At 38.2% G+C, this 15,047-nt stretch overlaps 1 protein-coding gene across 1 annotated transcript; it reads right to left on the reverse strand.

The window, feature by feature from the left end:
• Positions 1 to 2,096: 2,096 nt before the first annotated feature.
• masp2 (MBL associated serine protease 2) lies at positions 2,097 to 14,105 on the reverse strand. The gene is made up of 11 exons (XM_060894573.1): positions 13,948 to 14,105; positions 13,646 to 13,862; positions 12,724 to 12,898; positions 10,688 to 10,819; positions 8,244 to 8,440; positions 5,021 to 5,168; positions 4,123 to 4,241; positions 3,955 to 4,033; positions 3,623 to 3,745; positions 2,977 to 3,051; positions 2,097 to 2,897 (listed from the first exon to the last, which is right to left on the reverse strand). Exons 1-11 carry the CDS (start codon positions 13,956 to 13,958, stop codon positions 2,119 to 2,121), a joined length of 2,055 nt encoding a protein of 684 aa, XP_060750556.1. The 5' UTR covers positions 13,959 to 14,105; the 3' UTR covers positions 2,097 to 2,118.
• Positions 14,106 to 15,047: the final 942 nt, after the last annotated feature.

Consider the following 15,047-nt stretch of genomic DNA (forward strand, 5'->3'; position numbering starts at 1 on the left):
CCAACATGGTCTTTATAGAATGACAGGCAAGATGAAAAATTAAATAAAATATATTTACATCAGGGGGGCATGGTGGCTTAGTGGTTAGCACGTTCGCCTCACACCTCAAGGGTTGGTGGTTCGATTCTCGCCGCCGCTTTGTGTGTGTGGAGTTTGCATGTTCTCACCGTGCCTCGGGGGTTTCCTCCGAGTACTCCGGTTTCCTCCCCCGGTCCAAAGACATGCATGGTAGGTTGATTGGCATCTCTGGAAAATTGTCCGTAGTGTGTGATTGTGTGAGTGAATGAGAGTGTGTGTGTGCCCTGCGATGGGTTGGCACTCCGTCCAGGGTGTATCCTGCCTTGATGCCCGATGGCGCCTGAGATAGGCACAGGCTCCCCGTGACCCGAGGTAGTTCGGATAAGCGGATTCATGAATGAATGAATGAATGACTATTCACATCATTCTGGTGATTTAGTCCAAGTATGAAAAAAAAAGCTGGTGTTTCCCAGACCACTATAAATATTCAAAACCATCACTCATGAAGAAATGCATTAGCGCTGGAAATGCATGGCATTTAGACTGTAACCGAAAACTGACTCTTTCACTTTCTTCCCTTTAACATGTCAAATTTAATTTATCATCACTGAGCAAATGACATCTGACAGACATTTTCTTTGCATTTTCATTTTTCATGTATTTAAACCTAGATGGATATAAACATAAAATATTTAACCAATTATGTTTTCAATCAATTTGGTTTTCGATTCAAGTCTCAATCTTCATATTTCATTTAATATCTCTGTCTAAGGGCCACTTTGATTTGTTTCACTCAAAAGATTTTAGCTTGTTAGAGCATTTGGATTCACATGTAGGGATTTTCACAACACCCTGGATGCTAATAATGCAGAACACTTTGTGGGTAATGAAGGAAATGTTTTTTTTTATTATTATTTAGTTTTCTTCATGGTTAGCTACACTGGTTGAGTTGAACAGTCTTGTTAAAAGCACTGAGGTCGCTCTTGAAGACGTGGATCCGCCTTACAGTGTAATGAGCACAGAGTGGTGTTGGAGAAAAGCTTTACCAGTATGCCTGATGACACGCATGAAAACAGCCCAGTGACCCTGAAACCGCCATAATCTCTTGACATGAACTCTTAGTCATGAGTCTACGTGTGAAATGCAGCACGCTGCATTATTGATTAAGGATTCAATGTACGGGTGCTCTGTATGCAGCGTCACAGCCTTGAATGAGGGCTGTGAACAGGGTGTAGTTCTGGTGCCATAAGTCTATCTGTCTTAAAAGCTTTAATAGCCGGCTGGAAGTCAGTTCTCCAGCGTTCAGATCAAACCCCCTGCCACTGAATTATAGTCCTTGTATTCACACTCAATGCTCCCACTGCACAGTCTGTTGGTATTCACTTTTTTAAATTTGTTTTGTTTTATGAACACATTTATTATTATTAAATAAATAAATAAATGCACTTGCATGCCTTAATTTGAGAATTAGATTTTTCTTTTTTATTATCTTGTATTATTTCTGTTATTACGTGGACTCTCTCATGAATAGAGTATTAACACTGAAGCCACATCGACCTGCACATCACCGATTCCTGATTTTCCTGAAGGCAAACTACTCACCTGCGTGCTATCCAGTGCCCACCACCATCATTGCTAAAATTCTTACGACAGACGATATAAGTGGAGAAAAAAGCCGTGTGTCTTCAAAGACGCCATTGGAGAGGCAATTATACACAAGTCAAGAGGACTGAATGGGTCACACAGAGGAAAGCATGTTTTGCAAAACTGGCATCAAATGCATAATGCATAAGAGTTAAATGAGTGTAAATGATATGTTGAAGCTGGAAGCCTCAAGCAGCTTGTTTGCCTTTTAAACAACATATCTACATTATGTCCTGTGTTTCTGAGATCCACTCAACTACAGGAGATTGTTGGTTTTGCTTAAAGTCCCTCAAGAGCAGTGGTGGTTTCCAAACAATACATCTAAATCCACTAAAGCGTCTAATAATAACTTGAGGTGATTATGGCAATGGATCAACAAAGCTGTATTGCTGGAAAAAAACGTAGACTGAAATAAACAAGAGGTACAGTAGACATTGTACAGTAATGGCTGTTTATTTAACTGTTTTGTGTCATGATATCCTCTATCCAAGTGAGATAATTGGTCACTTTTGTGTACACCCCATAATACCCTGCCTCAGCACATGCATATCCCCAGGACACAATGCCACCAATGTACCAGCTACGGCTTTGCTTGTCCAGGAATACATACGGCCCACCACTGTCCCCTTGACATGAATCCACACCCCCCTCGTCCAAACCTCCGCACACCATGTTGTCTGTTACTACCAGCTTCCCATTTGGGGTTACGAGGGCATCATACTTAGCCTTACATTCACCAAAATCGACCACAGGTATTTCTGCATACTTTAGATTATGAGAGCCATGTTTGGTGGACTTTTGCCATACGCCCCACCCACTTACTGTCCCGTAGTCATTAGTCTTAAGGACAAATCTTTCCTCATTTCCTGGTAAACATATGGGCATAATTGCTGTGCTTATAGGAACCTTGTGCCTCAGTTTGATCAAAGCAATGTCATTGTTGAAGTTCAGCCCATCGTGATGGTATCCCGGGTGTATGAAGATATCCTCTGGGACGCCATTCACTGCTTCAGGATCTGTACGCTTAATCAAGCCTAGTTTCACTGATAGGTTTGACACGTCACTGTAACCGTGCAGGACATGAGCTGCGGTCAGGACCCAGTCATCTCTGAGAAGAGCGCCACCACCCTTTAAATGACCTCCTTTCAGGATCATTACCTGCCAGGGTATCTCGTTCTTCTCTGCATTCTCTCCTCCGATCACCTTAGCCAGTCTCCCTGTAGGCTTTCCACAGACTTTCACACAAGGTAGACCAGTCATTCTAAGAAAATTGTTCATTTCTGTCCACTGACATAACTCCATTAGCTTACCTACTTGGTATACAGTCAGGAAGACTTTTTCTACCCAGTGCGTCTCTCCAAAAGCCATCATGAGCACAGGTGTAGACTCCTAAATAGTTAGGGAACAAGCTTAAATATCAATTCACAAATGCGAGGCAGCCTTGAGGTATAACACTGCTTTTTGGAAGAGGCCGGGAACATTTAGTTTTGGTTCTCGAAATGTTCCAAGATTTTCAGGAAAGCTTTTTTTTTTTACAGATTTATAATACTCGTAATTCATCACACATTATGGTTCAGAGAATGCTCTCAAACTGTGAAAAAATAACTAAATGGAAAGCAAATGCTAATATTAAGAAAATGTCTGTTTTTGGTGGATTTTTATGTCTATGACATAATTTGACATCATGGTTATTAGAAACTACGTAGAAACAAAGACAATATAACAAACTCAGCATCTTGGCCAAATTAGATCAAGTTTTATGAACCTCAAATTAGATTCAAGCTTTGATCAAGTAGGATAGTTGTGGGCCTTTAGCAAATATACTGTCTGTAAGAATGACCCTGATTGAGAATAAATGCTTTAGATGTCAGAATTATATATTACAGATATATTACAGGCTTTAACACAATTATTGTGCCTTCTTTGTAGTGAATATTGTGGTTATGTGAACGGTTCTCACCATTGGTGCTGTTCTTCATGGTGTACATTTCTTCACAGCTGTACGTGATCTGAGATCCATATGTGGTTGTGGAGAATTTGACACTTCCGTTGTTAATGTTCTCAGGGTCTTCACAGTTAACCACTGCCAGAGAAAGAAAAATGGCTATTAATACACATGCATTGGGTTAAAACAGAATTTGATGCAAATAAAAACGTTATACAATCATATAGTATTTTAGAATCTGCTGGTTTAGTCCACATCAGGCTTTAAGGTGTGAAGGCTCCTTTAATAAAGCTCAACTTTTTGACAATTTTGTACACTTCATGCTCTTTTAGGTTCAGTCTACTTACATGTACACAAAGGCATTGGACCATCCCAAAATCCACCCTTCAGGCATGTAGCTTGGTAAAAAGTTAAGCTTTCATCACCCTAAAGATATAAAAGTATAACTTAAACTTTAAAAAGAGCAACAAAACGAATTCATGTGCTCTTATTTCCACATCAGAAAGTTTTTATACCAGAGTTAACTCATAACCGAGGTCACACGTAACGTTGAAAGTGTCAGTTAAGATGTACTGGTCCTGCTGTGGGTGAATGCGGCCATGCAGAGGAGCCACTGGGTTTGGACAAGGTTTGGCTGTGTGACAGAGAGAGAAAGAGAGCGAGAGAGAGAGAGAAAGAGAGAGAGAGAGAGAGAGAGAGAGAGAGAGAGAGGAGAAAGACAATAAACATTGTCATCCAACATTGCTGTAATGAAATGGCAGCATACATTTAGATGGGAACTGTTAGCATCTTCATTCGAAATGCGGATGTTTTCTTAAATGTCTCTATGCAATAAACCATTAAATAGAAAAATACTTTGGTGCTTCAGCTGTTATCATCATGATGTTTACTGCCATGAAGCAGAGTCATCACTAAAATCCTGAAATGTTTGATTTCTCTTATGCCATAGCAATTCTACAACAATTGCATTTTGCATTAAAAAATGGCATCTTGTACTTTTTAATAGATTTGAATTCAGTTTGTAGTTATGTTGTCATGTTTGTGTGATGAGTTAGTTAGTTTTAATAATTTATTATTTCAATAATAAAAGCTATAACCAGTCGTTCCCTAACTAGCCTAACAGTTTTTTTTCCCTTTCGAGTTTAATAAACTTTTCATGTTACTCAGAAACTGATAAATGCCTGAAAATGTTCTTATGTCATAATACAGTACTTCATTACAGCTTTAATACTGTACAAAGCTCTGACAGCTGACACATCTTACAAAAATGCTAAACACCATAGTAATGATTATACACATTATAATGCATCGATGTGGTGCCTCCATGATACAAGTTCCAGAGTCAATTGTATCCATAAAAATAATGGTATAAAGATTTGTAAGTGATGCAGAACATCGTGGCTTGGAGGCTACCTGTACTGGAGTACTTTATCTTCCAGCCTCTGTTTTTTCCCGAGCCATCTGAGCGGAAAGTGACTCGCACTTCGTGAGTGCCTGTTTCGATTCTAGCCGGTAGCCTGGTTCCACAGAATGGGCCGTATTCCCTCGAACCTGCAGCGATCTTTCGATCAGAGACAAAGCAGGCTTTGTTTTAACCAGCAGAACATGACTGTTTTAGAGGATAAATGCCCAGAAAAGCGCATCTACATATCCGTCGGGAGAAATAAAGACAGGCAGTTTAAAGAGGCATGAGAGAGCATATATTGTTTATTCATGGGCCTTCGGGTCATTGATCAGTGGAGCTTGGGGAGCACTTTAATGGCTGCCGTCATGCCTGACGAACCTGCGTTTGTTTTAAAGAGAAGACAGAAGCCTGAGACAGAGAGAAACACAGAGAAAGAGAGAACAACTGAACGAATATAAAGACAGTTCATTTACATACAGAGATAAATACTACTTATTTGAATTGAACCGGTAATTAATATTTGTGAGAGTACATTGTTAAACTACTTTCAGTAATAGTGCCTGGATCCATCAAATGTGACTCATCAGATGTTTCACTTAATGACGTTTGGTTGGTGCATTCAGAATAATACGCAGGTTAAAGCGTTCTCGTACATGCTGGAATAAATGGGACAATAAGTGATAAATGTTCAGTGAAGGTGTATTGATCATTTTTGAAAGATTTTGAGGAAAAGGAAAAAGTCTTTTAAAAATAATAATAATAATATGTAGAGATTGTTTTTGCCAAAATCTTAAGTATTTATCTGAACAAAAAACAGTATGGTTCACAAATATAAGATGTTTAGACCTCAAGAATATCTTTTGCAGCATAATTTATTAGGAATTTATCAAGCCGACTTACATCATTTTATAATTCTGTTACACAAGGCTGACAATTTATAAATTCTATTTTTATTTTCAAAGCAAACAATAAGCTTAGAAGACCTCCATGAGTGAGGAAAAATATGAAAAAAATCTTCAACGCTGTTATAGAAAATGAAAAGAACAGAAAAAACAACAACTAACGTGATCATGCGTGACAACTATACTCACACATTTCACGTTTCTTTCTATAATGAAAGTCTGTAATTAGAGACAGTACACATCCATGCTTATTGTGGACTAGTAATTGTGTGTTTAATAATATTTATTAACATTTATTATTAAAATTATTCTTGCTTTGCCTTCTTAATGTATATTGTTACGGCTCCCTGGCGAAGGGGGATGTAATTCTCACTTGGCCTTCTCTGCCTGAACTGAGATTTTAATTGAATAAACAAAAATCATAATAAAATTTTCTACCACTCAACACATTAATTTGCCTGCAGTTATGATTGTAGATGAGCAATTAGTTTTAAATAAGATGTCAGAGTTAAGTGCAGCTCGCAGACGCCTGACTTAACATTAATTATTGCATCCGGAGATTTACTTTCGAATCAGAGCTTCAGAAAGGATGAGATGTACAGAGCATATCAACAAAGATGTGTCTGCTAATATACATACCGCAAATCCCCCCAAAAAGATGTTCATTAAAACTTCATATCATTTGTCTTGTCTTTTTGTGTTGTAAGAAATTACTGTTTGAGTTGAATTATATTATATTATATTATATTATATTATATTATATTATATTATATTATATTATATTATATTATATTATATTATATTATTCATTCATTCATTCACTACCACTTATCCGAACTACCTCGGGTCACGGGGAGCCTGTGCCTATCTCAGGCGTCATCGGGCATCAAGGCAGGATACACCCTGGATGGAATGCCAACCCATCACAGGGCACACACACACTCTCATTCACTCACGCAATCACACATTACGGACAATTTTCCAGAGATGCAAATCAACCTACCATGCATGTCTTTGGACCGGGAGAGGAAACCGGAGTACCCGGAGGAAACCCCCGAGGCACGGGGAGAACATGCAAACTCCACACACACAAAGCAGAGGCGGGAATCGAACCCCCCAACCCTGGAGGTGTGAGGCGAACGCACTAACCACTAAGCCACCGTGCCCCCCTATATTATATTATATTATATTATATTATATTATATTATATTATATTATATTATATTATATTATATTATATTATATTATATTATATTATATTATATTATATTATATTATATTATATTATATTTTATTTACTCAGGACTGTTGTGACTGGAACATCTTCAGGGAGGCTACATCACCATGAAAGCCCAGCAGCAACTCTACTACCTACAAAGGCTGAGGAAAACACATCTCCCTCCATTGAGAGCGTCCTGAGCTCTCAATGGATCGCAAGACCTTGCAGCGAGGAGACAGCTGAGAAGATCACTGGAGACTCTCTTCCCTCTTTCACGGACATTTACACCATACACTGCATCCACAAAGCCAACAGCATTGTTGATGACTCCACACACCCCCACACACACTCTTCACCCTCCTGCTGTCTGAAAAAGGTACCAAAGTATTCGAGCCCTCACGTTTCTGTTTATTTCTGATTTTCTAAACTGCACATTAGTATTTTTTCTGTTATTAACAAAAACACACTCAAACACTCATTTTTGTCTTTTGTCTCGCACTGTTTGCACCAGGTTGCACAGATGCACTTTATGTATCTAGGACAACTTACTAAGTCCTTAGCGCTGTCTTTGTGTTATGTAGCACCAGGTCCTGTAGAGGTCATGTTGTCTTATTTCACTGTGTACTGCATAATGATTGAAATAACGATAAAAGCTTCTTGACATGATTTGAGATTAGATTAGATTAGATTATCTTGAGGTATTTTACAGCAGAGATCAGGTGATTCTTCTTGATTCTGAATGGTCAGAAGGTGTTAATTAAACATCTTTATTCCAAATCAGAGCGTTGGATTAGATTAAATTACATTAGCTCCACTCATTTGTTCATGTAATTCACAAAGCACCTCTATGACTGATACTCCACAATAATATAAGTCTAATGATGTTATTTAACAAAGAAACCTTTATAATCATTAAATTGGTGACATTTTCATGTATAGAGAAGTTTAGTCTACTCCAGCATCCAGTGTTCCATATATAAAACGCTATAACTTGAAAAAAAACAAACAAAAAAAAAAAAACAACAACATGGATATAAAGTTTACTGGTAAGTAATAGTTTGAAAATAAATGTTTTAAATAAATCATTATTTCACTTCTGCCAGAACCAACCTTGAGGATGTCGTAAGGACAGGGAACTTCTGGATGAGTCTCCACATCAAAGATATCCACAAAATCAAGGTTCACTTGGAAGCCTTCCAGCAGGAAGATGGTGTAGTCACACTGACTCATTCTGGGGTAGGAAAGCGGATACTTTGGACTCGTCAGCTCACCTGACCTGTCCAAAAAGATCTGACCACTGCATTCCACTACAGAAAGGAAACAGTCTTTTATTAACAGCATTATAGTCTCTCTTTTTCTTAAATACAACATTTAGACTGGGGTGATGTAACGTGGTTCAGTGTGAAGCAGAGATACTGTTAAATCGCCAGAGCTGATCACAACACATCCTACAGTCTTCTTTACTTCCCATCATGTGGATCAACTGGCCTGTGATGCTCCACATGATGATTACATTTTACATTCTACAAAACAAGCTGATTCGAATAGAAACCTTTATTTTGTCGTATTTACATTACATAACAGTAAAAATGCTTTCTTCACATATCCCAACTTTGGAGTTTGGGGTCAGAGTACAGAGTCAGCCATGATACAGCACCAGTGGAGCAGAGAGGGTTAAGGGCCTCGCTCAAGGGCCCAACAGTGGCAGCTTGGCAGTGCTGGGGCTTGAACCCTGATCCTCCGATCAACAACCCAAAGCCTTAAATGCTTGAGCCATCACTGCCACTGTATTTGTTTTATAAAATCATCTGTTGTTGTATCAACATCTGAAAAGTCTGATTTGAGACTTCACAATGCTTAATATGAATAGCAGTCAAGCCTATCACAAATTTCCAAATAAACAATCCACCACTATGTTTCATCATTTTATTTTCACTACATAACTTTAATCAGATTCATGAGCATTGTTCATTTTTGCCAACTGCTACGATTAATTTTCAAGCGAATCCAACATAGGAGAACGTGACAAAGGCAGCGGCTCATCCAAAGGTGACAAAGGTTAGGCAATTTAGATAATTAGTGAGACGCAGATGCAGGTCTGTGTCCCCATTCCTCAGCATAATGTGATGTCACTTTCTTCGGCGGAGAACAATAATTAAGAGGCACGCCAAAGCTGGTAATTGTGATTAATTACCCACCATCATCACTCTATTAAAACAGCAAACAGGTATCAATTTTCTTCTGCTCACCATCCTGCTGTTCCCTCAGGACCGTATGGTGATTAGCTTTGTCTCAGACTGACAAAGAGATGTAGTGTTTCATATTTAGGCATGGTAATGATCACAATGCCCAGCAAGACAATTTTCAGAATTTATTTATGGGACCTTAAGCCGGGGGCTTTCAAACCTTTTTTTGCATCCATTTAACTGTAAAATAAATTTCACAGCCCGGCCTCAAACATAATAGATCTATTCGAATGTTCCACTCACTATAGTACAATATTTTGGGACCATTTTGGGGATAAATGACCAATCAATCAGGTAAATAATTATTAGAAGTCAATAATAAATAGGGCATCTCTGAAAATTGTCCGTAGTGTGTGAGTGCGTGAGTGAATGAGAGTGTGTGTGTGTGTGTGTGTGTGCCCTGCGATGGGTTGGCACTCCGTCCAGGGTGTATTCTGCCTTGATGCCCAATGACACCTGAGATAGGCACAGGCTCCCCGTGACCCGAGAATAGTTTGGATAAGCGGTAGAAAATGAATGAATGAATGAATAATAAATAGAATAACACACTGGCTATGCTTCACAGAATCTGCTTTGAGAATCACTGGCTGATGGGTGACTCATCTGATCAACTCAAAGCTTTTTGTATAATCTGCACTGTAAAATGTATTAATATGACCTACCCTGAGCGCTCAGACATTTCTCGTTCAGTTATAAAGGAATCCTTGCGATCCTTTTTTTCTATGATGTATTTTTTACTCTGTTGTTGCCTGTGCTGCCGAAATCAGCAGCTTCTAACAGGGTCAATTGTACATGTTGCCTTCAGGATACCAAAGTGTTGATACACACTAAATAGGTCTATTGCTTTGCTGATAACAAAAAGAAAACAACTGTCTAGAGGGAATTGCCAAAGGGGCAAAGTTCAATGTGGAAAATAATCAATGTTGCCCTACATCTGAACAGGAGACAGACGCATTAAGAAATATCTAAACATAAAGAGTCATGGACACATTTGGTGTCATGGACAAGTTTTATTTCTACTATATATTTTTCTGAATTTCTTGAAGATATGTTATGAAGATTTATTTGAAAACAGAACGATGCGGTGGTGTGTTAGCACAAATGACATTTAAAATAACAGTGAAAAATCATCTGCGGATTTCTAGCTTCTTCATCGTTCATCACAAATGCAAATTGTTACAAATGCAACACAGCAAACTGCAAATCCATTGCACTTTGGTATTAATACAAATGCTTCTCGTTTGCTTCAGTGATCAGCCTCCAAATTAATTGAAGGTCACACTGTTCACGCTTATTCTGTATCCTTACCAGTGCAATCCCTTTTATTGGCATGGAGCTGGAATCCCAGTCTGCAAGTGCAGTAATATCCCCCCACGTAATTGTGACAGTAATGGTCACACACAGGCTCTCCATCCACCGTATTCACACACTCGTCAATGTCTGTGCACAGAGAGAAAGCGAGCAATTAGGACCCACGTTCTTGCTGACAAAGTTCCTTCTACACAATGTATATTCTCTGTGATGAGTAAACCGTTCTCACAGCGAAGATTGGGGTTAGACAAAGCACTGAAAAAGCTCATCGGTTACGGCTTATTTGCAACAGCTAATTATTGCAATATATTCAGAATGGAGGTTTATGAAAGCATTTTCAGGGCCTCCATTTAAAGCAGGTAAGTAAGAAAGTAAAGGTTTCATATAGACAGTCGCTTTCTTCTTATGATTCTTTTCTCTCATATCAACTATGAATGCAAACCAAATACATAATGATTAAGTTCATGTTAAACATCAGAATGAAAAAAAAAGTCATTTCCATGACTTTAACTGTGGCATAGTTGTTGGTGCAAGGCTGGATTGACTATTTTTAGAATATTAACTCATAACAGTCTCTAGAGTTTACGCAGAATGGTACAATACTACTACTACTACTACTACTACTACTGCTAATAATAATAATAATAATAATAATAATAATAATAATAATAATACATCTGGTTAGCCACAGTTCTGTAACATGTAATGTGATCTTGATGAGAAAAGCCAAAGGGGAATAGCCAGGCTAGATCTAACAGACTGGAAGGCTAGGAGCTGTAACTCAAAAATTACTCTTTCCTGCTGTGGTAAACAGAAAAGTGTCTCAAAATTCACAACAAATCAAACCTCGTGTCAGGACTCTGCCCGGACTTTGGCCATGTGCCTTTTTGTTTATGTTCCTTGTTCACGTGTCTGCCCCGCCCTTGTCTTTTCCTCCCCGCCTCTGCAAACCTGTCCCTTATGTCTGAATAATTATTTGTACTATTTAGTTGAGCCGCGTTGCCTTGTGCAGCGCGGAATCCTCTGTTGTCTTTTGCCGTTGACTTCGTCTTGTTTGGTCCTGTCTCGAGTCCGTGTTCCTGTTTTGTGTTTGAGTTAATAAATCCCTGTTTTTTTGTTAAGCTGTCCTGCATTTGGGTCCATTTTTGGGTCCGTGTGTGTGACACCTCGGGGCAACACCAGAAGATCATGTCAGGTTTTTCTTAAGTCAACCAAGAGCAGGAATCCGAGTTCATGGTGCCCTGGATATTCACAAACTGGATATTGAAGATTGGAAAATCTTCCCCTTTCCTTTAATAATAGTTTTCAGGTTAGATGCATAATGTTATATGACTAGTATAACCTAATAATTGTTGGATTGCTATAATTCTAGCTTTTTCCTACCATCTGAGATAAATCCTGAAATCTGTAGCCAATCTTTACTGCAAAGTTCCCAAAAAAACTCCGCAGCTCATAGCATATAAATATTTTTGTTGACTTTAAGATGGCATATGTTCACTTGTGGCTACAAACCACAGACATCCTGCTGTAAAGATTGCCCAGGAACTTTGTAGTAAAGATCATCAGCACATTTCTCTGTGGAAGAATCATTGTGCATCATTACTGTAGTAATGAAAAGACGGAAATTCAGCATTGCTCCGTCTCTGCTCCATGTCTGGAGCCAAGAAGACAGGGTATGAACTGGAAATGCTTTTGGGATCTGACACCAGGGACATTGCATGGCCCCATAGACACACAGTACCACCTGTGGGCAATTTAGGACATTGTCCATGTTTAGGAGGGTAAGGAAAACCTAGACAAACACAGGGAGAACATACAGACAGGAACTGGAGCTCAGGATTGATCCAAGAAATGTTCTGGAAGCACTGTACCACTGTTCCACCCCAGTTGTTGGCCTAATATCATGTCATTACTAAAGAACATGGCTACATTTTTTGAACTTCCATAGAGTACTGTTAAATATATTCTGTAGACTTGAGACCAGATTGCAGTAGTACAGCTAAAAAGCCCCATAACTAACAATAAATCTTCACCTTCTGCAGTGTAATACGCTTGGAAGCCGGTAAATCGTTCCTCGTTGGAGTAATCTGATCTGAAGATCACAGACATGGAGGTGGAGGAGTACAGATTGGTATTCATTGGGGAATCCTCATAGTTTTTCTCACTCTCACCACAGAATCGGACTGTATCATTGCCCTGTGAAATCACCTGTCAAACCAAAGGGAGAAAGATTCACATTCATCCATGATTTTTAATTGTGCTGCAGTGATCGAAATTACAACCCACCATTTACTATTGAATAATAAGTTACAGTTATTAGCCTGTTTGCTTGTACGGTCCGTTGAATTGTATAGGCTTCAGAAATATCTCCAAATCTCAATAACCCAAAAACAGACTGTCCTATAAATAGGTGTTCTTTTTGTGGAATATTTAGATGCTGAAAAATCTTGTTGCCTCATGATGTTCATGAAATAAATCTATACTGAGAGGGTCTGTGGAATTTGTGTTACAGTTAAAGAGGTTATAAATCAGATTGGAAATTTTGTGTATTATTTGCTATGATAAAGGAACATGAGATTCGTTACACACTAACTTCCTTTTTCATTTTTGCCTAAACTTTTGAACTTACACATGTTTAGGTTTGCAGGAATGGCATTAGGGTTGTCATTAAGGGTCTAATTAGGACTTTCATTTGCCCCATCAAGATTATGTCTAATTAGCCTAATGCAATGTTAGCAATTATAACACTGTATTTGCAGCATCTGCAGTGCTAATGAGTCATGTGTACAAGTCAAGAGCTCAAATGACTAGCATTCCTACCAGATAAATAGTTTTGCATTGGAACAAAGTCAGTGTTTGTTGGTTGACTGAATTCTATATTCAGCATATATTTAGCATTTTTTATTTATCACAGGTATGGTATATGTGTATCCCTGAAGTCATCTTGGAGTGTACCTGCAGGTAGTCATATTCACAGTGAAGAGAGGGCTCCAGGCCAAAATGGGTAAAGTACAGCCGAAGTCTGTGACCCACTGGACCTGTGATGTTCCATGTAATAAGCTGGTTATTAGGATACGCATTCGGAAAATTGGGAGAAGTGAAGCTCCCAAACAATCCCATTAGCTGAAGGCTCAAAGACAGCGGCAGCAAGCCAATCACAGCTGCTAAAACACTGTAGACGCATAATAATAACACATACTGTATATTCAATAACACCAAATATTTGTTTTATTTATTTCAAAAATGTCTTTGCTTACCATTTGAACATTCTTCACCTTGTGTCATTTGCGGACGATTACAAACGTCTATTCACGTTTGGTCTAGTTACACCGATGACCACATAGTGCACTCCAGGTTACTGAACCAGCAATCCAGTAACAAGGTCTGTGCAAATACTGACTAATGACAGAGCTGACTTTTGCAACGGTTGACAGTGTGAGTGCTGTTCATGTTGGGATCATCTGTGTGTCTATGAGGTACTTTAGCCTACTTTACATGGCAAGCTAAACAAATAGATCACATTCATTTATATAATGAAAGTCAAGCTGCCGATAGATAACAGTCTTGTTTTTTATTTATGTCTTTATTTAAACTTGCGATTGATTGATTTTTACCTGAGTGATAAAAATATGTGGCTTTTTTTTACCTCTTACAGATTCAGAAGGACTTGTAATGCTGATGAAGAACTTTTTGTTCAAAAAATAGATGTTTGTCTAGAACATTGTATCTCTAGAAAATATGTGTATTTTGTGCCTTTTTTTTACTATATCAACATCATGATGTAGCAAGTATGCTTCAGGGAAAAAAAGCACAATAAAATACTAATAAATAATAGATAAAACTCGTAAATTGGTTATTAATAATCTACTGATTTATTAACATTAAACCATTGGAATGGATCTACTGTACAGTATACAGTATAACACAGAGTAGATACAAGTGTTAATACAGATCTACTGTGAGGAAAAATCTTTATCTTATAACCCTATAGCTTATAGCTATATTTTAGACCATGAAATATACAAAATGGCTTATAAAACACTTGCCCTCTCGGGTCACTGTTGATTTTTGATGATTGATTTCATTTGATGAAGATTATTTTAGCCAGAATGAAATCCAAGTATACATTTAAGAGATTGTAACAGCTCAAAGGTTTCTGACACATATAAAGCTATAATGATCTGTAATAATAACTGAATATTTATACTGCAAAAGTGCAAAGAATCCTAAATACTCAGGTACAACTTTTTTCCACCTAGTTATTAGATCTGAAAAAAGAGGAATCCAAGCGAAGTACTACTTCTGCTTGATAATCAGGTTCCGCATCTGCATTGAATAGGACCAGATTGCATCACCA

This window comes from Tachysurus vachellii, chromosome 19, assembly GCF_030014155.1.
Source record: "Tachysurus vachellii isolate PV-2020 chromosome 19, HZAU_Pvac_v1, whole genome shotgun sequence".
NCBI classification, from domain to species: domain Eukaryota; kingdom Metazoa; phylum Chordata; class Actinopteri; order Siluriformes; family Bagridae; genus Tachysurus; species Tachysurus vachellii.

Bases quoted from the DNA above. Each gene is read 5' to 3' on its own strand.
- masp2 (XM_060894573.1), bottom strand. The intron at 8,441-10,687 runs GTAAGGATACAG...TCCTTTCTGTAG, and splicing joins CAATAAAAGGGATTGCACTG to TGGAATGCAGTGGTCAGATC. The intron at 4,034-4,122 runs GTATAAAAACTT...TTATATCTTTAG, and splicing joins TCGGTTATGAGTTAACTCTG to GGTGATGAAAGCTTAACTTT.